The sequence below is a fragment of the Anopheles gambiae genome, chromosome 2 (genome assembly GCF_943734735.2).
Source record: "Anopheles gambiae chromosome 2, idAnoGambNW_F1_1, whole genome shotgun sequence".
Classification (NCBI taxonomy): domain Eukaryota; kingdom Metazoa; phylum Arthropoda; class Insecta; order Diptera; family Culicidae; genus Anopheles; species Anopheles gambiae.
The window spans coordinates 46625181-46650942 of NC_064601.1; the positions used below are offsets into that span (position 1 = coordinate 46625181).

The 25762-nt window shown below is 43.5% G+C and overlaps 2 protein-coding genes and 1 pseudogene across 35 annotated transcripts in view; 1 reads left to right on the forward strand and 2 right to left on the reverse strand.

Moving 5' to 3' along the window:
* Nucleotides 1-25762, forward strand: part of LOC1278819 (casein kinase I) — an 81215-nt gene that overhangs the window by 15096 nt on the left and 40357 nt on the right. For 14 of the 34 annotated variants that reach the window (XM_061648656.1, XM_061648657.1, XM_061648659.1 and 11 more), the window contains exons 2-3: nucleotides 289-2058; nucleotides 21641-21849. In XM_061648656.1, the coding sequence (XP_061504640.1) occupies nucleotides 1928-2058; nucleotides 21641-21849 (340 nt within the window). In that variant the 5' untranslated portion in view covers nucleotides 289-1927. Of the gene's footprint in view, nucleotides 1-288; nucleotides 2059-12653; nucleotides 12927-14654; nucleotides 14860-18345; nucleotides 18679-21640; nucleotides 21850-25762 lie in introns of those variants that run through there. The other 20 variants (XM_061648658.1, XM_061648672.1, XM_061648683.1 and 17 more) reach the window with 11 other exon arrangements.
* On the reverse strand, nucleotides 21335-23311 carry LOC11175920 (uncharacterized). The gene is made up of 2 exons (XM_003436637.2): nucleotides 23224-23311; nucleotides 21335-23150 (listed from the first exon to the last, which is right to left on the reverse strand). The coding sequence occupies exons 1-2, from the start codon at nucleotides 23266-23268 to the stop codon at nucleotides 22014-22016; spliced, it is 1182 nt and encodes a 393-aa protein (XP_003436685.2). The 5' UTR covers nucleotides 23269-23311; the 3' UTR covers nucleotides 21335-22013.
* LOC133391916 (uncharacterized) lies at nucleotides 23437-25061 on the reverse strand (annotated as a pseudogene).

Genomic DNA, 25762 nt, shown 5'->3' on the forward strand with positions numbered 1-25762 from the left:
GTTGAAGGAACCGTACGGTGGGGCCTGTAATTAGGACACCAAAATAGCACAACCACGCTCGTAACCTCCATATAACCTCTCCGGATATTCCGTCGAAACGGGAGGGCAATATATTATGGTTGAATTAGGCAGGCTCGAAAAAAACGAAGTTAATTTGGGTGAAGTTGGCGAAGGAGTAGTAGTAATACATAATTCCATATAAAACAAAGTCACATATTTTCGGGAGTGTGTCTAAACCCTCATAGCATTTGAAATAATAAATAATGCGACTTTTTATTTTTATTGCAGAACAATACATCCTGGACAACCTAACGTCCTTTAACCGCCATACCACATTGAAACACGGTACGCGCCTGTTAGTGGGTGGGTGAGAGAGTGTATTTGTGTGTGAGCGTGTTTCAAACAATGTGATAAAAGTGGGGTCATCCGTTACATAAAGTGGAATTACGCACAAAAAAACTAAAAAACAAAAAAAGGAATCAATAGTCGTCGATTGTGCAGTGCTGGGGACTGACCGTGACAAAGTGACATACAACCATGGGTTTCAGCTAGTGACCAACAACTGCTTCTAAACAGCTGCTGCTGTTTCTCTTAACGAGTGTGTGTCCTTTCTTGAGCCCACGGAATAATAGGTAGTGTGTGTGTGCGGGTGATTAAAATGCAATAGAAGAAAAGAGAAAGAGTGAACCGTGCGGTAGTTGTGCGGTGTGTCTCCAAGCACAGTTTTATCATTAAAAAAAACCCCGACCCATCAGCTGGAATAGTGCAAAACCAAATCTGCATTTGTTGATCATTCTTAAAAGCGCTCGCGCGCACTCTTAATCCTAGTTGGCATAGTGCACTGTTTGCCTGTGGCTGTGTACGTGTGAGCGAGTGTGTGTGTCGTATTAATTCGTCTTTCTGTTTCAATTCCGATTTTATTTTCCACCAAAATATAGTATTGTGCCCGGGAAATGCAATCGATCTGTTATAGCGCCACCAACCCTGAACGTCGATTGCTGTGCCCGACACGGTGCTGCTGCCAATAACGGCGAAGCTTGAGAAAGTGTGTGTGTGTGAGTGTGTTGTGTGAGTTGTTGTTTTTTTTCTGTTGCGTTTCCATTTCCGTTTCCGGCTGCGCTGTGTTCGGTTTTTTGTTTTGTGCGAAACGCCCTGTGCCCGTTGCAAGAGCGGAAGAATGAGCAGCAAACTTACAACAGTGCGGTGCATATAGCAGTGGTAGTGCGTGTGTGTGTGAGTTTGTGTGCGTGTGGATACCGGTGGCGTGTGTGTGTGTGTCGGTGTGTGGTGGGGTGTGTTAGACCACACCAGGTTCATCTGGCCGGGGATTACCACCGCCCGGTTGGTTTATCAACGCAACTTCTAATAAAAACCCTTTTCCATCAAGCGAAAGAGATAGAGAAAGAGAGAGAGAGAGGAGCAATATTCCGGAACAGCGTCTTACGGTACATTGTGGGTGGTAAAAGAAGGAGAATAAAAAAAAACCCGGCACACCGGCCAATCTCGAAACGGCGAACTCGGCTGGACGCGTGGGTGGTGGACGCGTTGCCGCGGGGGCGTGTTGTGTGCTGTGGTGCGGCTGTTGTTGGCAGGAGGAAAGCCCACGACGAAAAACAGGCGTCGAAAGTTGCAAGAAAGCTTGCGCTTGCTGGCAGAGATCGCAACAGAAACGTTAAAACGATTTTTTTGAAAAAGAAAAAGAAGAAGTGTACAGTTTGTATGTGTCAATGTGTTTTTGTTGTTGTTGTTGTGAATTAGTCCCAAGGAAAAGCAGTGTATAGAAACGGTGCAGTGCTGCACACAACAACACACAACTTCCTTCAGCATCTACAGCGAGTATTTCCTTCCACCCCCAACCCCACCTCGAATCGTTCGTGTCCGCAAGTGAACCTACCAACCGGACGACAACTTGGCGACAGAACCGAAAATGCAGCGCCGCGGCGAGGGCAAGGACCAGCAGCAGCAGCAGCAACAGCCATCGCAACCGGTACGAGCTGCTGGCGAGGCGGGCGTTGCCGGCGGAGGAGGCCGTGACCGTGACGTCGCCCGACAGACAAGGTGAGTGGGGTATGGCATTTACGGGGGGAGAGGAGGATTAGAGTATTTAGCAAACATAGCCCGTATGTGTGGGGCGAGCTGAGTGTGTTCAACAATCTGACAAATATTTGAAGGGTTTCGCAACAGTTGGTAAAACATATGGAACACTAAAAAAACAAATCTAATGCCAAGAGTTGTCGAATGTCTCATGATGTTCAGTTGACGAAAAACGTCAGGAAACGTGTGAGATTTTTGAAGAATTAGGATTTATTCTTCAATTATCTCAAAAGCAACATGCTCTGGATATCAGGATGCTGTTAAAGTTGTCTCATTATCGTATGAGCCGTTCAAAACAGGCAATGTTAATGCGTGCACAAGCTTTTCCCTTTACCAGCTGACCCGGTAATGGATGTCCACCCCTCGGAGGACTTCTTCTCATATTCCACATTATAAACTCTCTCCCCTGAACTATCTATCTGCTGCCATTCTGTACACAGGTGCTAGTAGAAGGACCAACTCTAATGTCCCACGGCGGCGGCAAGGCTGTGGACGTTATCTGGAGTAGGTGTGTGTGTATGTGGCTGCTGAAAAATCACCTGTCCCGTCTTAATGTGCGTGTGTGTCCCGACAGGAGGGACAGGTCCGGCGACCTCCCCCTCCGGCTGCCGGATAAGATAAGAAACGAAAGTGGGCTGGGGAGAAAAAAAAACGGGAGGGTTGGGTTGATAGTGCTGTTGTTTGCTCGTGCGCTTGCTGCGATCGTCAAGTTGTGTGGCAGAGAAAACAGACCTTCAAATGCTGGGTAGAGTGGCAAGGAAGGGCTGTGGCACAACGAGAGGGTGGTGGTCTCTTCGTTCGTTATCAGTTTGATTTATTTGTTAGGTGTACAGTCAGTCCGGCACTGAGGTGTGCTGTGCGATGCCTGATACGTGGAGGTGCGTGGTGCTAGAAAATAAGTGCCCAGTGCTTTCAATTGTACAAGTAGTGACGTATTTATGCGACACTTTTAAAAGCTGGAGACATTGATTAAGCTTTTTTAAGTTTTTTAATTGACAAAGCTCTTCACCGGGTTTATACAGTGCTCTGCTCAGTTCCAATGGAATAAATTCTAAATCACAACAATTCTTTTCGCTCAGTGCATTTGCTTACATTACCTGCAGACAGACTTCAGCCAATTTGTTATAAATCGATAAGTATCCTTAATAGCAGCTAAACGGGGACTTAGACAAAATAGCGCTTGTTGCGTTTATCGGCCAGCTCAACCCTCCCCGTGCTCGAGTGGGCACTTTAGGCCATCACGTGTGTTGTCCGTACGCCAAGGAGTGGAGTGGCAGTGTGCTCCAGTTGCGTATCACTTGCGCCGCATCACCGCCGCACCGCTTCCAGTAGACATGCAGCCATATCCCAGTGTTGACCCAGACGTTTAGCAACTTGGCTACGCGTACGAAGTCAACAGCAAAGCATGCGATAATTGGCTAGATCTTGTTGCCGTTTGGCGTTCGTAATCCGCTTCCAATCCAATAAACTGATTACGTACGGTACGGTGATGAGTTGAGGGAGCCCCGGGATATTGTGAAGTCGTGGAATGGTCAATCGAGAAGTTTGGAATTGTTGGCTGTTCTGTTTAGCTGTTCTGTCACGTTATCCACGTGCGCGCGCACTGTCTGTTCACTTCTGCCAGTATGTTGATTCCCATTTGCGAATGCTGTGTGCACTGTTTGCAACGCCGATTAAAATACACTATTGGAGCAATGCAGTCTATAGTTATAACTCAAATTAATAAAAAAAAGCAACAAAACTCCTTTTTCAAAATATGGATCGTACATCCTCCCTTTCCGTCGTAGATCGTAGGCTGAAATTTCAGCCTATCAGCTGTTTGCGTTGTATAGCAGTTTTCGAGCAGCTATTAAAATTGTTATAATATACGGGTAGGCTTATCCCAAGGTGTATGTATTTAGAAGGTTGATTTATATCGCTTCTGCTTCTGAATGAAGATCTTAACAGCTTTTTGTGTATTTGTCAAGTTAACAGAATGCCTGTTTGAGCAAAAATTTTCACCTGTTTTGTCAAAAAATGATGTTTCAAATGTGGTTATTAAAAAACAGGCTATAAGACCACCTACACTTTGATTACACACACCACCTGTTCAGGTTAATTAATGAAAAACGGGATGTTAATCGTAAAAGCTCTATCTGTCTGACTGTCGGCGTCCACGTTCTCCAAGTCAGTAACCGTCATCGCATTTTTCTCTCTGCGCCGTTCATTGTTCCTATCGCGCTTGTCAACCGTAAGACGTTTGACTCAGGCGCTAAATCCCTACGTCTTCCGGGTGATTAGACGGAACATCACCTTATCTCTTTAACGGACCTTGGGATAAATGAAAACACGACCTTGTTTTCACTTTTTTTTTTGAGCAGGTACTCGAATCTAATTCTAGCTTTGAGGCTGAAATAATCTAGGTTGAACATCGCACACTAGTTTTGTGTGTGGTTTTGCATGGAGTGTTGACATGATTTCAGCCGCCTACTGTCAAACTTCACATATAAAGCTGCCTAGTATCGTGAAAGGCCCCTATATCACATTGGTTAATACGATATTTGAACGTAAACGTTGGGCGTTAATGTTGATTTTCATCTAATTAAATCAACTCGTACCTCGGATGTTTCCAATTTTACACTCCAATTCCTAACACTGACCTCTTTCTCTTCCTAGACCGTCGGTTTTCAACCGATGGGGAATTTTGAACTTTTTGGGTGGGAATTTTTGATCGAAATTTCGCTAAATATTATGGGTTGCTACGCTCACCCCCCGCTCAAGGGTCTTGTGAGGGGGAATGAAATTCTACTGCACCCTACATGGCGGGAAAAGCTGCAAAAAGGTTGAAAACCATTGTCCAAGACCATGTAAACGGAAATACAGTGTTTGCTCTAGTGATGGGCAACGGGGTCGTGGATCCATCTGGCTTTTATTCTGTTTTCCACAATGGATGTTTTTTATTCTTATTTCCCTATTGGAAAAATGCCAAAATAAGGAATATCACCTCACCGATACTAATGCACTCAGTATGCAAATTTTATTACTGTCCCATTCTGGAAGACATCTAAAGGATTTGGAATTGTATGGGAAGAGCTAATCGTAAATCAACTTTCGCGCAACTTAATCCTCTAATTGTGCTCCATGCTCTTCTGCTGCACTCTCCCCCAAGAATGCATGCCTTTTTTCTAGTTGCTGGCTTCGCTTGACTTTTTTTCTGTACCGGATTGAACCCTCCTGTTCCAGTTTTTGAAAACCGGTATGAAACATGCTTGGTATGTGTGTGTGTGTGCGTATATATATAGGCACAAAGGATGAAGTGAAGTTTTCACGCTTTAATGCACCATACCTATTTAAGCAAAGCATTTTTCTCCAAATCAACCAGGCGGCCAACCGAACCACTGTTTCAGCGAGCGTGTCTTTCTTCTAATAATATCCCGTTGGTTGGTCCACCGCTTGTCCACATTCTGCAGGACAATCTTCATTCTTGACTGCGTGTTTACTGCCACCTTAAGACACCATTTTCTCTTCTCCCCATAATCTTGAGCCGAAGGAGGAAGCTTCGCTTGAATTGTCCGTGGAATTCAAACGTGCAAAATCCGGTTCTCTTTCACTGACCTCGTCTACCTTACAGTACCAGCCATGAATCTAACCTTGTTGGACTTGTTTGTGTGGCCCAATTGCTCTGGGCGCACTGGATGCTCTTGGTACGTTGCGTGATGGGAAGATGGGAATGTGTTTTAGCGCCCCCTTCCTAGCCAGTCGCGCACAACATCAAACGCCAGCGCAGTACCGGTGTGCCCCGGTAGTCTTTGGTCCGCTGGTCGATTCCGCGTGCGTGTGTACTGTGTGGTAAATTTTAATTGCTTCCCTCTTTCGCGACACCATTTCTGTATGACACACACACACACAAACCAGTACTGTAGCATACACACCAGCGAGCTGCTCACCTGCGTTCGCGAAATCCATCATCGTCATTCAGTCATCAATAGGCGAGCGTGAATACCGAAAGTGCCGACTTAATTGTGAATCCTTTGAGTAGTCTGTAGGAAGAGGCGGCGGGAGCCGTCGATGACAATTCCCCAGACAGCGACAATGTAACACGAAACGCAATTATCCCACTCTTTGGCGGATGGAAGCGTTAATTACTGCCCTTATTCATCCACATACACACACACTGCCGGAGGAAGTAGTTGCAAAACCGTGTATTGAAAAGCTCGGATGCACTTCTTCCAACCACCAACCGTCCGAGGTGGGGGGGCGGGTGACGCTTACATTAAAAGCCACCACCCGTTAGATAGGTTGTGTTTTATGAATTGTTGCTGAATGTGTATGTGTGTGAAAAGGAAAAGAAAAACGGTTCGCCCAATTGTCCCGGCTGGATTTTTTCCCACCGATAAACCGATTGTGAAATGGGTGGTAGGTACTATTTTTTGTCTTGTTTCGTGTGTCATGTTCCGCCACTGCCTGTGTTATGCAAAATTATCACTTTCATTAGTCGGCAGACGGACGTTAATGTACGCGCGCGCACACACCCTTGTCTGCGTCTCGTAATAGAAGGGTTGGAGGGGTTGTGGAGAATGTGGATAAATCTGCATGGGTGGGCACACATATCCATACACTATCAGCGTAATATGTGTGGTGAAGGTTGTGATGTAACAAGCATGTATTTTTTTATCTGCCCTTTCCCCAAACCTTTTCTGGGGAAAAAGTTTTGGTTTTTTTTTTTAACAAAAATAATTGCAATATGTCTGTATCAGTTGTATATTTAATTTCATATAAATTTGCACATATAAGTCGATAACACAGGGTTTTCCAGGGGTTCTCATAGTTGTGGGACACTTCCTTGACTCTTTCTGATAGGAAGTGAACTTCTGAATGCGAGTGAATTTGACTTTATGATACCCTTTTTGGACAGGCTCCTTGGAAATTCCTATTGGAATTGTCCTACGAGTGTGCTATAGAGTCCAATTCCCATTACATTATTTTCATTTCACGTCAGAAAGAGTCAATAAAATGTCCCACAGCTATGAGAACTCCTGAAAAACCCTGTAACAATGGGAGTGCCATTGCCAATGCCAGTGGAAAACGATTAGCAGATAAAACAGCCACTAATCGTGTGTGCAACACATCTATCGGCTTATCAGCTGTTGTTCGGTTCTGTTCCCTGTTAGCTGCATTTCTCCCTTATTTTGCACTTATCAGTTTATCCCAAATCCCAGCTACAGAAAAGCCATTGAAAATCTATCACTTGCTGCGACAAACCTATTCGAACATATCTTATCAATGTAAGACAGAGAAACCAAGTATATGCAACCAGTGCAGTGCGCCCGTAACAAAGATACAGGAAAGAGTTAACGCCATAATCGCAAGGCTACCGAGACTTCCTATTTGTTTGTGCCGCTGAATAAGGCTGCCCCTGTTTATGCATTGCATTATGTCAATCGGTTATCTGTGTACAAACCACTTCACCCCCGGGTGTAGCAAAGTGTTTGCTTTACGGGCGCAATTAAATAATTCTACGAACGTGTGTGGGTACAGATTCACAGATGCCTTTGACTAATGTCCACAGCGGATACCGCAGAAATCCCGTGAGTGTGTCGTTACTAAGCTCCAGGAAGCTTTTCAACACATTTCAGATAACTACGCGGGTGAATGTTTTGTGCGTGCCTGTAGGGGCATGATTTCAGTTGAAGGAAAAAGTGTTGAATGTTTTTTTCATATTTTTTAAAGCATACAGCGTTATGTGTTAATATTAAAATGCACTGTTCTTGAATGAAACATTCGATTTTTTTTTCAACACGAAGACCATTTACAAATGGTGGTCAATATTGGTAGGCACCCACCGTAAGGCTCAGGCATTTGTGATGTCTTTCTTCGCGCCTTCTATACATGCCCCGGTCCTGTCCTATCCTGCGCTTTCCGGCGTGTGATGTAATGATGTGCTCCGTGTTTAGTCCATTACCATTATCGCTTCATTACCGTCCGTTGGCGTGTCTTAACACGACACTGGCACTTTTCATTTTATCGTGACGGCAACCGGCCGGGTGCTTCCCTTGCATGTCGTTATCTATTGTTTGTTGTCGGTGTGTATAAAGTTTTTTTTTCATTTCTCTGTTGTGCTGTACCAATTGTTCTTTGCCACAATTATCTCTCCACCATTCGACCTCTCTACGGTAACAACTAGACTGGGGGGATACACTGGTGCTGCTGATATACGTTGATAGTGGTTCATAGTGGACATTTTGCGACATGATAAGGGCTGGAAGGGGGTTTTCTTATTTGTCTGCCTTGGTTCATGTGGTGCCTTTAAAAGCAGCACCCCTTTTTTCGCTGTGATGTGGGATACGATGTTGCGATAAGCTGGGTTTAAGAATCTTAAATAAATAAATAAATAAATAAATAATAATAATATCCCTTTTTCTTGCTTTTTACTCTCAATGTACCGATAAATTGGAATGGTTTTAACACTTGTTTTTTTTTTTCTTCTTTTACAGGTGAGTTCGTCAAAGCGTCGATGTCTGTTGAGCAATCTGGATGCAAAGAAACAATTTTCTGTACAGTTTTTATCTAACCGTTAGAGACGTCATATTTACACCGGCTGACCTGGTCGTTCTGCCGTAAGCAGTAAGATATTCACGCTAGAATCGTTTGTTAGTTCAGTTTAACAGATATGATCATGCTCTCACTTGACTCTTCCACACTGGTGGTACACGCATTCGACGCCATGCGCCAAAACTCACTAAATGGCAGTACATGGAATGTATAAAATCGTAATCAATACAGTTGTTTGCTGGTTGAACATTAACTATGATACACTTACTACTGACATGCTTTAGCTTGTGAGTATTTTTTTATGTTCCAAGGCTTTCCGTCATTATTTCATGCTATGGACCGCCCCAATGTAAACTTGAATCAAGCATTTTTATCTTAGGCAAATAGTTCTTTTTGTTTGATCTTTTGATAGGCCAAAGTTTGAACATGATAATTCACACGGAATAATTGCTGATATTCATGCATACAATAAGTACACATTTTGTAATTTGTATTGACAATGTTTCCTTTTTACGAAGAGCTTTCTTACTTGCTTTATTTACAATCATTGTGCAACGAAGTATGTTCATGCGTTATTGTTGCTCGTGACAATTTGTAGTGGATTGAAATTGCATTTTACCATTCCCGGAAAGATCCAAGATGGAAGACGTATGGGGTTGTTGTTTTTTTAGCATTTTTATGCATTTTGCGTATATTCTTCCGTTTGGGGGTTATCTATATGCATCCATGATTAAATATCTAAATATCTTCTGCTCCTTACAAGCAGATAATGAGAGAGAGAGGGAGAGGGAAAGTAGGAAAAACGCTGTAAATTTAGCAATCGATTTTTTTGACTGTTTCATTGACGCGTTGCGTTCGCGATTGGAAGGAATAATTCGTTGGCAGTTGCATGTGTATTTTGCAATGTTTCGTATATGAACTCTCTCTGCCATCGATCCACTCTTTGTATTATGTATGTGACCTCTTCCTGATTGGGGGTAAGCGTAAGCAGCGATTGGTCGCTGAGGGGAGAGTGGGGCTGAGCGTTCGGAATATTTAATCAAATTTATGTTCCAGATTTGTTTTTGCCACGTTTGTCCCCGTACGTCACGTACACAAATTAAGTCGGAAAGAGGAGTGAAACGAAACCAAAACAAAAAAAATTCTATAAAATAGTGTAGCAAACTGGCGCTCTTCTCCAATCGATGCCAACAAAAGTGGACTAAACTAGTAGGAAAATCATCGACCAACGGCGGGGCTAAGAGGGAAAACATTCCCGAGAGGAAAGCAAAAATAAATGGAAAAGCTAGATGGCGAACAACCGCGTGGAGCGGCGGAGATGTCCTTGTGCTGCCGGCGCTCGGGGGATGGTAGCTGTCGTCCCTGGAGGTCGCGCGGGTGCATGACTTCCCGATATCGTTATTGCATCTCGCACTAAATTGCAATCACGTCGTCGTGTGAAAAGGTTGAATGATTTTTTTTCTATAGCCTTTTGCTTTGATAAGTTTTACTTTTCCTTTTTTCCGACCGAGCGATCGTTTGTAACCTTTCTTCACCCCAGGAAAGTTAAATAGCATGGTGGGCAGACGGGCTGCGGCAACGCGCAATTTTCTTTTGCGAACTCTGTTCAATTTGTATGTCCTTCCGCTTGTACTTTTTTTTATTTGCAAGAGCGATAAAAAGGTGCAATAAATCTTAATCTTGTACATCTTTGTCCTCCGTGCTGTAGCTATAAAAAGCCAATTGTGTCGAGTGACTCCTTTACTCTTTTTTGGACGTGTAGCTATCCATAATTGAATTAAAATGTATACACTATTATCGATGGTCAAGAAATAAGGATGGTTTGTTTTCTAATGATTGAAGTAGGGCTTCTTTGGAAAAATTAAAGTGTCAAACTACTACCGTTCGAAGGTATTATTGATTTTTTATTTGCTTTTACACCAAAATAGCTTCCACGGCATCAGTCAATCAAACTGTTGTGGCAAGGCGATATACTTGACCATGTTATCTCGACCGATGATTTGATGTCACATTTCGAAAAGCAGTAACGCATTTAAAAGACGCCGAAATCGCGTGCCTCACGAACATTAGTCGTCGATTAGTTGGGAAGAAAGCTTTTGTGGAACTGAACGAACACCTGCCACGGAGATAGATATTTTTGGTTTCGTCATGAAGGCTGTTCTGTGCTGGTGGTTTTTTTTTCCTGTTTTTGTTTTGGTTATATATTGGAGGGTGTCTCGTACGATGCTAAGGATTATTTTTATATTAAAGTGTTGCTATAGCCTGGGGGTAACCACCCAAATCCCTTAAAAAGGTAAAAAGATGAAAATTTTCTTAATTTTTTTAATAGTCTACATGCACTGATCGTTTTGTATAGGAAACAGACTATTCTCTAATTAATTAATTGATTGATTGATTGATTAATTAATAAATAATTAATGGTTAATAAGATTTTTTCATAGAGGATGGTTTTCAAATGTATTTTTTGAATGCTTGATTTGTTTAGAAGAACGAATCCGAATAACTGAGAGTCTTAAAGACTTTTTGAGATAAAAATTCAATACACTATCCTTGGTGTGTTCAAACATGACGTTAGGCACTGTACTGCAGTTGCAGTCGCTTAATAATGTTAGTATGAAACCGCGTGAAAACAGTGAAAAACAACAGAACCAACACCATCCCACGTGTTGGAAAGGTTATAATATTTACATGACCCACGTGTTTCAGCGCCTGCCCTATTGGTGGTTGTATGAACTATCTCCGTCCTCGTACTTCTCTGATTGACGCAAGTTTGCAGACACACACACTCTACGCGCTCGGTTTTGAATAGAGGAAAGAAGGTGCATTTGCCAATGATAAGCCGCCACACAATGCAATCTCTGCAACAGCACAAACAACTGCGCTGCTGATAATAACAACACGCTTATGTTTTGCAACTACTCGCGCTTACATTTTCTATATTTGCCATGCTCTCGTCATCGAACCGTCAAAGTGTGATAGATAATGACGTACCTTTGCCGCAACACACGACCCTACACAGCCAAACGCAATCGATGGTGATTTTTATTCATTAGTGTGCTGCGCTCTCCTCGTCAACTGCGGAAACAAACCACCAACTGCTTCTTTAGGCGTTCTCGGGGGGAGCTCCGGGACTGCGGGGAGGGAGGAGAGGGCTATTGGGTGGTGTCCATGATTCACTTGAACATCGTTGCTGTCAGTCTTCGCAGTGTGAAGAAGGGAAGAGGATGATAGGGAAGGCAAATAATGACGCTTGAGGGGTTAGAGTTGCAAGTTAGATTAAAATAATTCCATTTTTCTCTTGCCACTGATAGCGATGGGCGCGCAGCATTGGCAATAGAATGTGTGAGAGAGAGAAAGAGCTAGCAGAGCAACCGACGGCGGGGCCGGGATTCATCCATCATCGAATGGAAATTAGATTAGACGAATGTGACTCTCTGAGACTCATACACACACACACAGACCCATACATACATATTCCAAGAGTAAACATAGGAATTCCTCGGGGCGATTGTATGTGGCGCGGTCTCGCCGTACGGATTATATTGAGTTTGGTGTGTGTTCTCTCGTTTCGTTTTCCGTTGAGTTTGCTTGCTGCTGCTGCTTGACCACAGCGAACCGCCCTGGTGGAGCGGGTGTAATTGAGAAGTTAGTAGTTCTCCAGTCCAGCTGTCCGGCAAGAAGCCGCATGAAGAGGGCGTTGGGTGAACGCAAGAATCGCTTGGGTTGGGCAGCCTGGCGGGTTGGTGCGCTCCTCCCGACGGGTGGTGTGTACGGGAATGCGCCTGAGCTGCCTAGTATATGGGTGTGTTTCTAAATCCCCGAGCGCAGCAAGGTGGGGCACAGTGGTTCGGACCCTACACCGTACGCCGACGCTGGACTCACGCGCCCTGGACACACATAATTCGTACTGCTGCTTGCTGCTCGCTCGTCGCTCTTCCTTGCGAAGCGAGAGCGCGCGCGGGTTTTCGCTGTTGCGCTCGCTCGCTGGTTCTGTCCGATTTGTGTCGGCAAAACGCCTCTACCCTTAGTCGCGCCGGTCCCCCCCAACAGTGTGGGTTGTGCTTTGGCTTCGTTGTGCGGTTTGCCGCTCAGTCGATCGTTGACATTCGTCGAACGTTGTAGAAAGTGGGCCGCAGTGGTGTAGCCGGCCGTCTTGGTGGCGTAGCGATTCGGGAAAAAAGGAGAGCCTTTCGGTGTTCCAGCAGGTTTTGTGCAGTTCACTATTTTGCCTCCCAGCGGATGTGTGTTGATTTTTTTAATGTTGAGAAGGAGCAATGTCAAGGATGATGGTGCACGTCTGTGTATGTGAAAAAATAGTTTATTTTTAACGCGTGCCGTGTCAACAGAGATCATTAGCAGCAAGCGCGTGTTGGATTGGGGGGTGTGAAGCCGAACGAGGGAGAATACATAACATCCGCACGGATGTTTCAGCAACCGCTGTTTACACAGCTCTTGGTGCGCAATAGTGAGATAGTGAGCGAAGTGTGACCGTCTGGTGATCAGATGGTGTGTTCTGATGTGTACCGTATAGTTGCCGTGAGATCCGATCGTACTAAGATCAAACGATGTAGTTTGGTTTGGCAAAGTTTTGTGTCAGTGTCTGATCAAGGGGAGGAATCAAACTTCTTCCAGTGACAGTGCAGCATATTGGAAAGTTTGCACGGAAGCATGGCTTGTGTGTGTGTTTTAATGTTCGATGTGTTTGTCTGCCTGTCTAAAACAGTTTTCGTTAGTTTAATATCATCTCTACTGCAATGTGATAGTGTTGTTTTGCAGTACTTGGTTCTCCGATCCGATACCTTGAAATGTGCCCATAACAAATCCAATCGTCCATCTTTGATCAGCAAGTTCTAGTAGCGCTGGCGTTTTACTATTTATTCGCCCACTTCAATAATATTCTCAGTTTGTATTTGTGTATATGTGTGCGTGTGTGTGTTCATGGTCACGCGGATTGTTATCGATCGATCCGCCGGGTAGCAATAATGTTGAGTGGATTGAATCGAATCGCGCTAGTGCTGCTCCACAATTAATTAGCACGCTGCGAAAATACATGTCGATGGTCGTTGCGGTGGAGCTCTACACTCTACTGATAGCTTTCGGTACTGCTATCGTTTGCATTTCTAGCCTGCTTGCAATCATTCACAGTTTCTTGAAAGGAGGGACTGTGTGATAACGCTTACAAATCGATGGCAGGTTGTGCTCTCTCCCGATCGAGCAGCACCTTAAGAAATTGGTTGGTTCGACGTCGTCGTACTCCGAAATACTCCACTGCTGTGTGTTCTGCTTCCCTTTATTGCTGTGCGAACAGAATGTCGAACAGCAGCAACACAGATAAAATGTCCTTTAAATGTTTAATGTTCAGTCTGTCGGGATCAAAACTGTACGATTAGCAGCGGCTGTGTTGTACAGCAAAAACGTTTCCGTCGCGTGTGCCCTCTCGCCTCAGCGTTCTGACATTTTGTACGTTGTTTAGTGATAAGTGTGTGGCGAGAGTGAAACTGTGTTTAATGGCACATGATCACTAAAAGCAAAAAAAGTTGTTGTAGAATAGGAAAAAGAAAGATGTTTTAGTGGAATGGACGGAGTTGAAGATGAGTAACTCGACTGTGGAAGAAAAAAGAATGAGCATAGAGAAACAGTGACGAAGCGCAATGCTGATACGATGTGTGTACCGCTTGGCAGATAGATTGATGTTCATCAGTGAATAGAGTTTCTTGTTTTGTTTTGTTTCTTTAATCATTACACATTACCATTGACTTCTCAACCACATGATATTGGTGAGAGGAATCAATAATATGGAATATACCACTGCGTGTCTTTGCTTTCATCATCTCGAAGACGATGTTAGGCATTTTTGAATGTTATGATCCATATAAGTTTTAGATTGCACAGAACATTGATTTTCATTTCCTTTTGTAATAGTTCTAGAAATAATAATTATTTTATATCAGTAGTTTTTTTTTTGATGAAAATAAAACAATGTTATTGTTTATTTCGGTCCTAAACGAATGGGCTATGATACATTTAAGCTGTAGCGGACGGTGGTTGTGAACGCAACGGTATTAGCAACAGTATTGTAGCAGAGAGAGAGATAGAGAGAAAACAACAACCACCAATCCTTATTAGACTGAAAAGTGAGTTGGCAAATTGTCCAAAATCTGAGCCACACACCACCGAGGCACCAATGTTATGCATTCCGCTGAACTTTCGTCCCAAAAAGATCACTCACTGCAGGTACGAAATGGATTTTGGAGTGCTGTTGCAATCAATCTCTACTTACTACACGGTGGTGGATAATTTGTTCGGCACTTACCGAACGATTCTGCACTTTTACCAAACGACGCTTTTTCACGTAACGCGCACAAACACGGCAGCAACACCCCGGTTCGGTCAATTGACAATGAAAATGAATAATGCACGCTTTCGCACTAATCGGTTTTACATGGCGAGCTTTATGTTTTTTATCGCAACCTAACAAGCACTCTTTTTGATAAATGGGCCTTAACTGTGCACAAGTTTGCTTCTTTTTTCTGCTGGTGGTCTATTTTGGAGCACATATTCAGTTCGATTTTAGTTGCAATGTAAACCCTTTTTTTGCACTTGGCATCCTGAAAAAGGGTAAGTGAAATACGTCTTATGTCTATTTGTGTGCGCTTATATGGAGTTGCACGTGTTTGTGTGTTGTTGAGTCCGGCACCCCATTAGCTGTTTATGGCAAACTGCGTGACTAGAATGACCGATAAGAAACGGCAAGTTAGCACGTTTACCGCGAATTGACTGTAAACAATGAATGAGTTTATTAGAAACGCGCCATTCGCATTCGGGATGGTAGGTAACCTTTGTTTCATTGCACAACGTTGATATGTTTGCACTTTAATATGGCCATGACTTATAAATGTTTCAACTACTCTGAAGTTGTTAAGTAAAAACCAACACACATATACACGATTAACAAACTACGCTTTGGTGTGGATGGCTGAGTTGCGAGCGTTTAATTAATTTTCGAATTACTTTATCATTCGTGAAATGTTTTGTCTTTGCTTCGATTGTCACCTATTTTTCATTGAATTGGTAAAAAGACAACCATGCGTACTGGAAGTTGAGTAGAAAGGGCACTAAAAATGCATTCCATGCCGCGGTAACGGGACTCCAAAGCATGTGACTTTTGTACGAATGGCGTCGTGTGTTACCCATCGAACCGATGAACCCGTTCGGGGAAGGAAGTACGATTATTGGAGAACGGCAAGACACATCCTCCAAAGCGAAACCCGTAAAGTGAAGCACAACAACGCAGCGCAGCGTCCCATATGGTCATGCAGAGCGAGAGATGATGCACATTTGCACACCAGATGTACGTTTTCTCCTCTATTCCTATAAGCAGCGGGCAACTGGCGGCAAAATTGGTTCGGCCATAATGGTTGGCACGATATGGTAGGGTTTAAATTTTTGAACTTAACGGTCCAATACGTTTCGAACGAAAACGTGGACAGGGTAGGTTGAATGATAGTTGCGGTGTGAGATATTGCAGAAATAGGGTGTGATGTCTCGTGCAACAAAAAGTCAGTTGTACAAAATTGAGTAAAATATTGTTTGAGTAGAAAGTAACACAGAACACCTCCAAAGGGCGGTATGTAAATAATTATCCAAAGTGTGGACATTCGGACACTGCGCACGTGGTAAACAAAAGCACTAAATCCAAAATGCTAAGAATCCTTCATTAAATTAAAATGCGCTTGTGCGAAAGAGCCTTGATGATGATTTAATTAAATGGCTGTGTGTTGACAGTAACGAGGCTACACGTGATCGCACCCTTCGGAAGGATGAGCGCTCCGTCCCATTTAGACACGTGCGTGTACCCTCCCATCATACTAGCTAGGCGAACAGCAAAAGCAGGAGGACACCCGATAAAGGTGACAGGCGGATCAAAAACATTTGCCGGTCCAAAACTGATTTAAATGTAACTCAACTCTCTTCGCCTCACGGTCGCTTTCTCTCTCTAGCTCTCTTCCACCATCACTGTATTTCTCGTGCACTGAACAGCTTGGGGGTAGAGTGTTACTGACACGAGACTCACTCTTAGGATCGGGTATTGGTGGTGGTGTGGTCGATGCACATTCCGGAGCGTTGAAGTAAATCATTTCTCCGCGTGGTAGAAGGGAAGAAGAGTGTGTAATATGGTTTTATTATACACGCCAGTTACGGTCACGTTGAGGCTCGGAAGCACGTGCTCACCGGGGCAGGATGGGGAAAGAAATGGATGGTACTTGTAGCAGTGTGAGGGGAAATGCATCACATACCCATTGGGAATACACACGGACGGTGGTGCTGTGGAATCGATGGGTCTTAGCGAAAGACGTCGTTTTAGTGTGGCCCGACGACGGTAATATTGGGTTGACATTTTCCATATGTGTCACTCTGATCAGTGCCCGTGTGGCTGGTGGATCGTGCTGGCTTATCAATAAGAAGGAGACGAAATGGTATAGTCGACAGAGCAGCAGCAGCGGGCGTTAGAACTAACTATTTCTGTTTGCTTGGATTTCGGTATATTTACTAATAATTTGTGCCTGATATCTGTGCGTGCTGGTGATTCTGAAACTTTTGCGAGTTTGTTTTGTGTTTTGCTTATTACTAGTAGTTGCCGTTTGAAGTGTTGTTGTCAAATATCACGAAGTTTTGCATAAGTGGCATAATTGATTAGTAGTAAATTCTGGACGTACCGTAAAAGTGAAAAAAAAGTTCCGTACTGTTCAATTTTGGCATACATAAAGTTTACAAGATCGTGCTTTCCAGATATCATTGTTTTCGGTTGATATTGTAGGCCAAGGTGTGCATTACATGTGCATCTCCGAACGTCTGCCCGAATGCGGTGTGTTAATGTGTGTTACGAAAATGGAAAACGAGAGCAGTGAGTCACAACAACTGTGGTGGTGGTGCTGCTACTGAAGGTAGTAGCTGCTGTTGTTGCATGCGTTGCAGTGCAATGAGCAAAGCTGCGCTGCAGTAATGCAGTTTGTGGCTTGATGGGCGGGGGGGGGGGGGGAGTGTTTTTCCGCGTGGTCCAAATTGTATGGATCTTTTTCGCTTGGGCAACGATGGCAACTAAAACACACAAAACTTTACCACACACACGTCTCCGCAGTTATCTTTCCAAAAGCAAGGAGCTTTTACGAGCTTTAACACGAGATTGAAGGTTTGAATTGTTTTTGTTCAATTCAACGGTGCGTTAAGAAAAAAAAAAAAACACGAGCACACCCTCAAGTGTAATCGAAACTCCCTACTTGGTTGCTTTCCTGCCCTACCACTTCACCAGGACAAACGCAAGTAAAGCTTTTGTTTTCTGGTTTTTAATGTGCCCTTTTTTGTTTCTAGCGTGTGAAAATGAACGTTTCCTATGTTGACATCGCGTTTTTCGATTGACTTTGAGTGCAGGTGTGTTTCTGTTCCAAAGCACCACCCTCTGATGTGTGTTAGCTTACCTTGAAAGATTTAAACTTCGATTGCATTTTCCATTCATACTGTTGGGATATTGTACACCAAACTCGCCAAAATAATGCGAACAGAAAAGGCGGGGTTCACCTTCTCAGCATGGCCCAGATTAGCAACTGAAGTCATTCATAGCGAATCACCGAAATCACAGAAATCTCGGATCGTCACTCATCGCCGGCAGATCGTGAAATGATGTCTTATGATGCACACTAATGTGTTTTCCATACCTTTTAGTGTAGTGCTTTTGGGTTCACAAGTCATATTTAGATCAAAACAGTGCTTTTCACACGTACGCATGATGGACTGAGCAGTTTAAGTGAGTGTTTTTTGTTTATGTTGCAATGCATGCAGTTACTGATACGTCTTCTCGGCACCTTTTGTTCGACTTTGCACCAGCACCAAATGAAAAGTGACACAATGCAATAGTTTGCACCAACGGGTAGCTTGCACCAACTGGGTTAGTGTGCATTAGTGTGACGCAAAGGCGAAAGAGGACCTAAAGTAGCGTTTTCGTTGCACACCACCTGTACCTTCGGAAGCGGACACTAATATGCGGCTTTATATTTGGTAAATATTGTTCAATTGGCGTTTCGTAAACCTTGTCACTTTGTACTTGGTCACATAAATGATTCATCATACAAGTAATTCTTCTCTTAACGAATATTAATAGAAATTTTCTGCCAACCCTCTAAAGCTTTTTTAACATAACACTTCAAAAGCAGTATTACACATTTCAACTATTTCTATAGTAGCTTAAATGGTCTGACATAGGATAATTGAACACTAATTGAAGTAGTTGAAATGAGATGATACGGAGGTAAGGTAAGGCTCCATTGGTAAATCAAATAATCATACACATCAACTTACAGTCGTTACCGACAAAATTTTGGCTTTTTAAGGCATCAATTTTTAACTTTAATACACCTATCTTTGTCTTCAAGGCCTGGGTCTATGAACTTGTTGCGGCAACATTTGTTCAATGGCAACATGTATGGATTTTCCTATTTATTTCAAATCTGTGCACAAATTTGCTCACAAAAACATTTTAAAATCAGTTAAATTTTTTTATTTGTTTCGGTGAGCAAACAAATCCGAAAATGTTCCAGCAAAAAATAAACGTGAAACATGAAATAATCATTGTTTCACTTGCAACAAAAATGTTCCCGCAACATGAGTTTGACAGTTCCTCCATACGATTTGGCAACAAATGTTCCCGCAACATTTTCATAGACCCGGGCCTAAGGCAATAGCTTTATTTACAAAATTCCATATAATGTCTGAAAATGCGTGTTCAAAATCATTCAATTTAAGTTAAGTAGTTAATAATTTCAAGTATATAATTTTAAATATAACAATACTTCATAATACTTCATACTAGAAAAAAATAACAGCACTAGGAACAAAGGATGTCAATGCCTCGACGCGGCTCGATGTGCGCTGACATTTGACCGACTTAAAAGTTTGTCGCTTGGAAACCCGATCGAAGCAATGGAAAACTTTTTCCCGAGTACGTGTGGCATTTCGTGAAATTCTTCGAAGTTAGTTTGTCCCACTTTTGTGTCCGTGCGCGTGCTGATGTCTTTGTGGTTAAAATCCCTTCGGTCACGAACACGTTGTCTTGTTGTTCTTTTCCCCTTTTGGGCCGACAGGGACACCCAATTTACGCACTCGATAAATTACAATCGTCCCATGTCGAAACGGACAAATGTAGCATAAAATAGGGTCATCGAGTTTTGGCTACTAAACTAACCACTGAATTGCCTTTTTGCGTTCTAATTCTCTTGTCTTTACTCCCTGGTCAATCGACTGAGCGGAGCTCGATGGAGTTCAAGCTATTGAACCAAACAATCTCATTTGGTTTTGGTTATATGCTTCTCACCATGTGTACCTTTCCCGTACATAATGTAACACACAGGCGGTAAGGAAAACTAGTTACCAGCTACTATGACCCTCCTCAAGAGTGTGTTGATGGAAGAGCTGGAGGTAAAAAAAAATCGATCAAGATAAACAACAGCGAATCAATTTGGAGAAAATCCCGTGAGTCACATGACTCTCTCGTGTGCGCCCCTGAAGGTGTGTAGTAATTCGGAAGTGACCCCGAAACGGCGGAAGCAGCATACCATTTGTTTTGAAGTAGTAGACCGAACAGTAAAATATATGGAGTGAGCGACGGTGACCCCGATCGATTGAACTCAATTCTTTCGATTAGATCTGATGGAAAATTTGGTATCCTAAATGGTCGCTTCTGTTCGCCAACGACCGTCTGTCCACCGCTGTATGAAAAAGGATGTGCTGCTGTGTGCGAGCCATAACAGAAGTGTACCACCTAACCCCATGTGCCTATAATTCTTGTTGTAGACTTATGAACCGGCTGGAGGAGCTGATGGTTGGCGATAATATTCTGATGTGAGCGCAGGGATGTGTTGGCGGAAGGTTTGTTTCCGTGCTTTGTGTGTGTGTGTTGTCGCTTATCGGTCATCATCATGTATCCTGTTCCGGCGATGTGTCGGGTTTTTCGCGCCGTCTCTGCTGGAAGTGAACCTAGAGGAGTACCTATCATTCAAACCGAATGGCCTTCTGACCATCCATGTCCGATACGCTGAGGGCAGTCAACTTGCAATAGACATGCTCACGGCTGGTGGTGGCGTTGTCGGATGGTTGATTGGTTCAATCGTTCCGGCATGGGGTCGTCGAAAAGTTGGTTCACTTTCGTATAGGTTTTGGCCCTTGTTTTTCTTTCTTCACCTTCCTTTATGTGTTTTGCGGTGGTGTATGCGCGCATCTAGTTTAGTATAAGAAAAAAGAGGACGTATGAGCGCAGTGGTTGGTGGGTTGGTAGTGTGCCTTTTATTGCGTGACAGTAATTAAGTCCCGGGCATCGACCAACCTCAAGGGAGCAGCGAGAATCATTCACCCGAGATTCCATCCGACGTGTATAGCATAGCGCGTGAGGTTAAACCGAATAAAACTAATTATCGCACCAGGCGCGCAGGGCGTATTGTGATGGAATGCTCATGCTCCCTTTAAGATTTCTTTCGTTTAGGATTTTTTTCGGCTGCCCTGTGTTAAACTATTTTACGAAACAAATTCTTCATTATAATAATTTCAATGCATAATCTGCACTTTTTGCCGTTTAATAAGTTAAAAAAGTTGCACAAAATATATTTGTTTATTTGTATCCGCACGTATTGTAGTGGAACTATAAAAACGGTAAGATTAAATATTCAACTGTAATGTGGTTCATGTTTGTTATTAGCACAGCTTTGAAGCTACTAGCTACACATTTTATCACGACGGCGATAATTGCCGTAGCTTTAAATGCTATTTCATATTGGATAAATCAATTTATTAAGTTTTAGTTTTATGGTGTGAAATTTGTTGTTACAGTCAAAGGTAACGTCAATAGTACTTTCAGAAACTCAAGAATTGTTACAATACTGACATATGGTATTATTGCAGAGCGTATTTTTGATCCATTCACGTATACTAACTTTCTATTGGTTTTGCCTTTCTTTTCTATTTGTAACAGCGGTGTTCCCGGTGCCGGTGCATCAAACACAGCCGCCGGAGGAGGTGGAGGAGGTGGCGGTGGAGGCGGGGGCGGTGGTGCACGAGGCGGCAGCAGTATGTACTCGGCACGCCATTCCGTCAGTTCGTCCTCCGGTGTCCTGATGGTGGGCCCCAACTTCCGCGTCGGCAAAAAGATCGGCTGTGGCAACTTCGGAGAACTCAGGCTGGGTAAGTAGTGTCTCGAAAATGGCAAAAATAACCAATCAGTATCTTGAATCGCTTTCAATTATGGATGTTGCTGTCGTAGGTTTACGAGCAGTTACTTTAGCTGTATGACTTGTGACATACAATATTATGCAATTTCATCATGCACTTGTAGAGCCGTTTCTAACCTACGAACCAAATACTTGACAAAGCGCAACCTTTGTTCCAATCTGTGCCGTCGTCATGCCGATCGCAAGGGCAACCTCGGCCGCACAGGCTCCGATATCTACTTCCAGTCCGGAAACGGAAGCGTACAGCTTGGCACCATCGATGGCGAGTGAGACGGGCAGAAATAGCAACGGTTGCGGAAAGGAGGTGATAACACGCACATAACACTGACGGCGCAAGGTGTTTCGTTCCGATGTCGACACCGATGAGCTGAAGTTGGCTGCCCCATTGCAGGTGGTTAAATTTGCAAGAAACTCCGCGGCACCTTTATCCGCAGCAACTATATCCTCACCGATGTTTCCAGCCAGTTCCGTCAACTGTTGCCATTTTCGATTGATGCAATTGTAGCCTCGGTCCACAACAGATCTGGCAACGTTCGTTGGGTTCAGATTATCCCCGACACACTGCCTAACAGCTCCGGTTGAGCTGTTGAAGCGTGTGATGATTCGTTCAAACCCCTGACCGGCTTGGTCGGCCAGATTGCTGAGCCCGTTCCGAACTACCTCACGCCCGTAGTCGAGTGTTTGATTGAGCCGTTGGAAACTTTCTTCAAGAAAGAGTTGACCAAAAGTGTTCTGATATCCGGTGGCCAGTAGTTTAACGATGCTGTCCATAGTATCGAGTGGAAGTGTCTGAAAGTCATTCATTAGCGACTGGAATGCGGTAGTGTAATTGTCCGATATTGCTGGCATGAACGAATCGGACGTAAATTGTGAAATGTTTACAATATGTCCAGAAGATGGCACAGGTGCAATGTTTAGCGAGACATTGGATAGACTTTCTGGCAATGGGAAGACTTGGTTGTTGATAGCGATGTAGGATCCGTTCGGTGCGTTCGGGCCAAGAATTGAGGATAGGCCCCAAATATCACGCCGCTTCCGTCGTCGATCTACGTTTATCGTCACACCGTCCACTCTGGTACCGTAGTCATCTAAAGCGGTATCCGTGTTGATGCGATTTCCCAATGCTACTGTTACATTTGATCGCTGTGCGACATTAGCAGCTGTTGATGCCAATTGACTGGTGGACGGTTGCGATAGGTATGGACGATTGTATTGGAAAAAGAATGGACTACATTGGTGCCGCGGTGCGATAACCTAGAATAGAAGGAAGTCAACCTCTCAGCATGTTATTTTCATTTAGGTTTGATCGAAAATGTATAACTCTTACCACGACAACCAGTAATGTACTTATCAATCGGTAAAACTTGCACATTTTCTGCCAGAAGTCTTACTGTAAACTGATCACATTTCCAAATAAAGTTCATTCTTATATTGTTTGTCAGAAGATTTCAGTCCGTCGCAGTTGTGCAAATATCTGGCGAAAAGCCGTGGAGCGAATAATCGCGTGTCATAGATAAATGACTTTTACAACAACTGGGGATAGCACAATAAGGATGTAAATTTATTGTTTATTTGGTTATTTTACAATTCAGATCAACGTGCACTTTATGGCTGCCTTGTCATATTGTTTTGTTTGATCGTTGTTGTGTGTCAAGGGCGAGGCGTATACGCCACGAGAGCAATGATAGAAAGAGTAATTTTTTATCATAACCATTCGGTTAAATTAACTACCTTGTTGTACATGCGTTTGACATTCGGAAGTAATGATGGATATGTCTTCCAGACATTTCTTGGCTTCCTCTACAAGGTTTTCAGCGCACTGAAGCATATTCGCTTTTGAAGTACCGAACTCATCGTTTGCTCCCAGCGTTAATTGTTGAGCGTTGTGAGACATAAGCAGGGTTTTGCGATGCACTTCGTGTAGAATCTGGAATCAAAATGGTTGAAAAAACGTTATATGTATATAGGTTAAAAATGATGTATGCTAACACGTACACTCGAGATGCATGCTAATTGGTATGCGTTATCTGTGTTAACCTCATCGATCTGATTTTCCCAACACTGTGCTATCTCGTCTCTGAGATATCCTTCATCCCATTCGACCAGCAGGCGACTCATATTGTACGCTGCTTCCCGTTGTGCTTGTCGAACCCGTTCGAGCCGATTCGATATGCAATCACGGTCACCTTCGAGTGCCTTTTTGGCAGCTGCATCTATTGATTGCCCTTGCGCACAACGCAACACTGCCACGTCCAGCGCGAGGAGCCTCTGGTTCAGTTCGATACCGAAAGCGATCCTTATGCGGTTGAGCATTGCAGCGACATCCTCGGCGTAGGTCTCTAACTCTACTAGCTGCACATTGAGCGCGCCCAGCATGTCACGGCGACTATCGTTGGCCGCACGGAAATAAGCTTCTAGAATAGATTCTATCCAAACGTTGGGCGAGAATTGTTCGGCCGGTATGGTTCTGAATTCGCTTGGGCCCTCTTGTTGCAGTAGGGTGGAAAAGTAAGGTAGATAGTTGAAAGGTAGTTCGCGGGCGTAGTTTACCTCTACGTTGGCAATGTTGGTTCCGTTGTCCATGCCAATTGTGCTGGTGTTTTCACGATTACCCAGCGATATTTCTAAACCATTGGCGGACTGGCTGATGATGGGGGAGGCTGAGCTGGAGGTAGTTGTGATGGTCGGGTTCGCTGTTGAAACTCCCGTCGTCAGAGACCACAGAAACCACCAACCAAAGCCAAATGAATTGTCAGGATACTGGTATGAAGATGTAAGTAAAAATGAACAAACAAATTGTTAGGATGTACAAAGGATGTAGCGCAAAAATGCATAACTATACTTACATGAAGAAGAAGCAAAAGCGTCACCAATAGGGAAACTTTCCGTGATGAAGTCATGATGGTGTACCGTGAGCTGCTGAAGTTCGTGGTTCCCACTGAAACCTTTCCCCGATGTAGTTGTGAGTGATGAACTGCTCGACATAAGCGATGGCTTAAATAGTCTAGAGATGAGCATAATTGTAAGCCCTTATGTTTACGTGTAATTGTGAAGAGCATGCTTGCACAAGTGCCGCCATGCGACATCGCCGGTGTTTGCCATCCTTCTATGAAGAATACTGTTTTTCCACTCGGTCATGGTCGCAAGTGCAGTTGAGTTATTCACTTCCAGTGGCGACGAGAGGCCGTCGAGCACTGTTGAAGGTCAAACTACTAACGCACATATGGCGGGCGGTAGCTTCCTCGCAAGAGGTGTGCAACATGGCACGAGTACATCTCCCCAGCTGCTTATTGATTCCGTCGGCATCTCGGAATCTGCACTTTGGCAACCGGACAGACGGCAGACAGCAAATGGGATGGAATGCATAATGAGGCTTTTGCTGCCGACTAACTAGCGGAATGTGTTTGTTGGATGGTAACCCTTCCTGAGTGTTACCAGGCGAAATGTGTTCCGTCATATATTTTTTTTACGTTTGTTGGTTTCTTATACAATAGTTTTCAACTGCATGAACGTATTTTCAGCGTGATTTTCAGTAGAAAAAGTAACTCGAACCAATTTTTTGAACATGCCCCTTTTGCATACCTAATTGGTAGTTGAGTTCAACCATAGATTTTGTCAATTGTTTAGTTATGCAAATAATTATGCATTATAAATCGTATTTTTTTTTATTGAAAGAGTCATACTTATCTTACGTTGTTTAACATCGTTTTAAAAGGTTTGTTCAACCTTTTTTGACAAAATTATTGTTCTTGAGGAGCCAAATTAAATCCTAAATAATCCCTGATTGGTTACCTGGTCTAGCATGCAACAGGCTGGCGTTAGATGTTTTTTAGGCTGTTGCCAGGCTGTGTCAAATTTAATATTGA

Bases quoted from the DNA above. Each gene is read 5' to 3' on its own strand.
- LOC11175920 (XM_003436637.2), bottom strand. From the start codon at position 23,268: ATGTGCAAGTTTTACCGATTGATAAGTACATTACTGGTTGTCGTG. The intron at 23,151-23,223 runs GTAAGAGTTATA...CTTCTATTCTAG, and splicing joins GTACATTACTGGTTGTCGTG to GTTATCGCACCGCGGCACCA.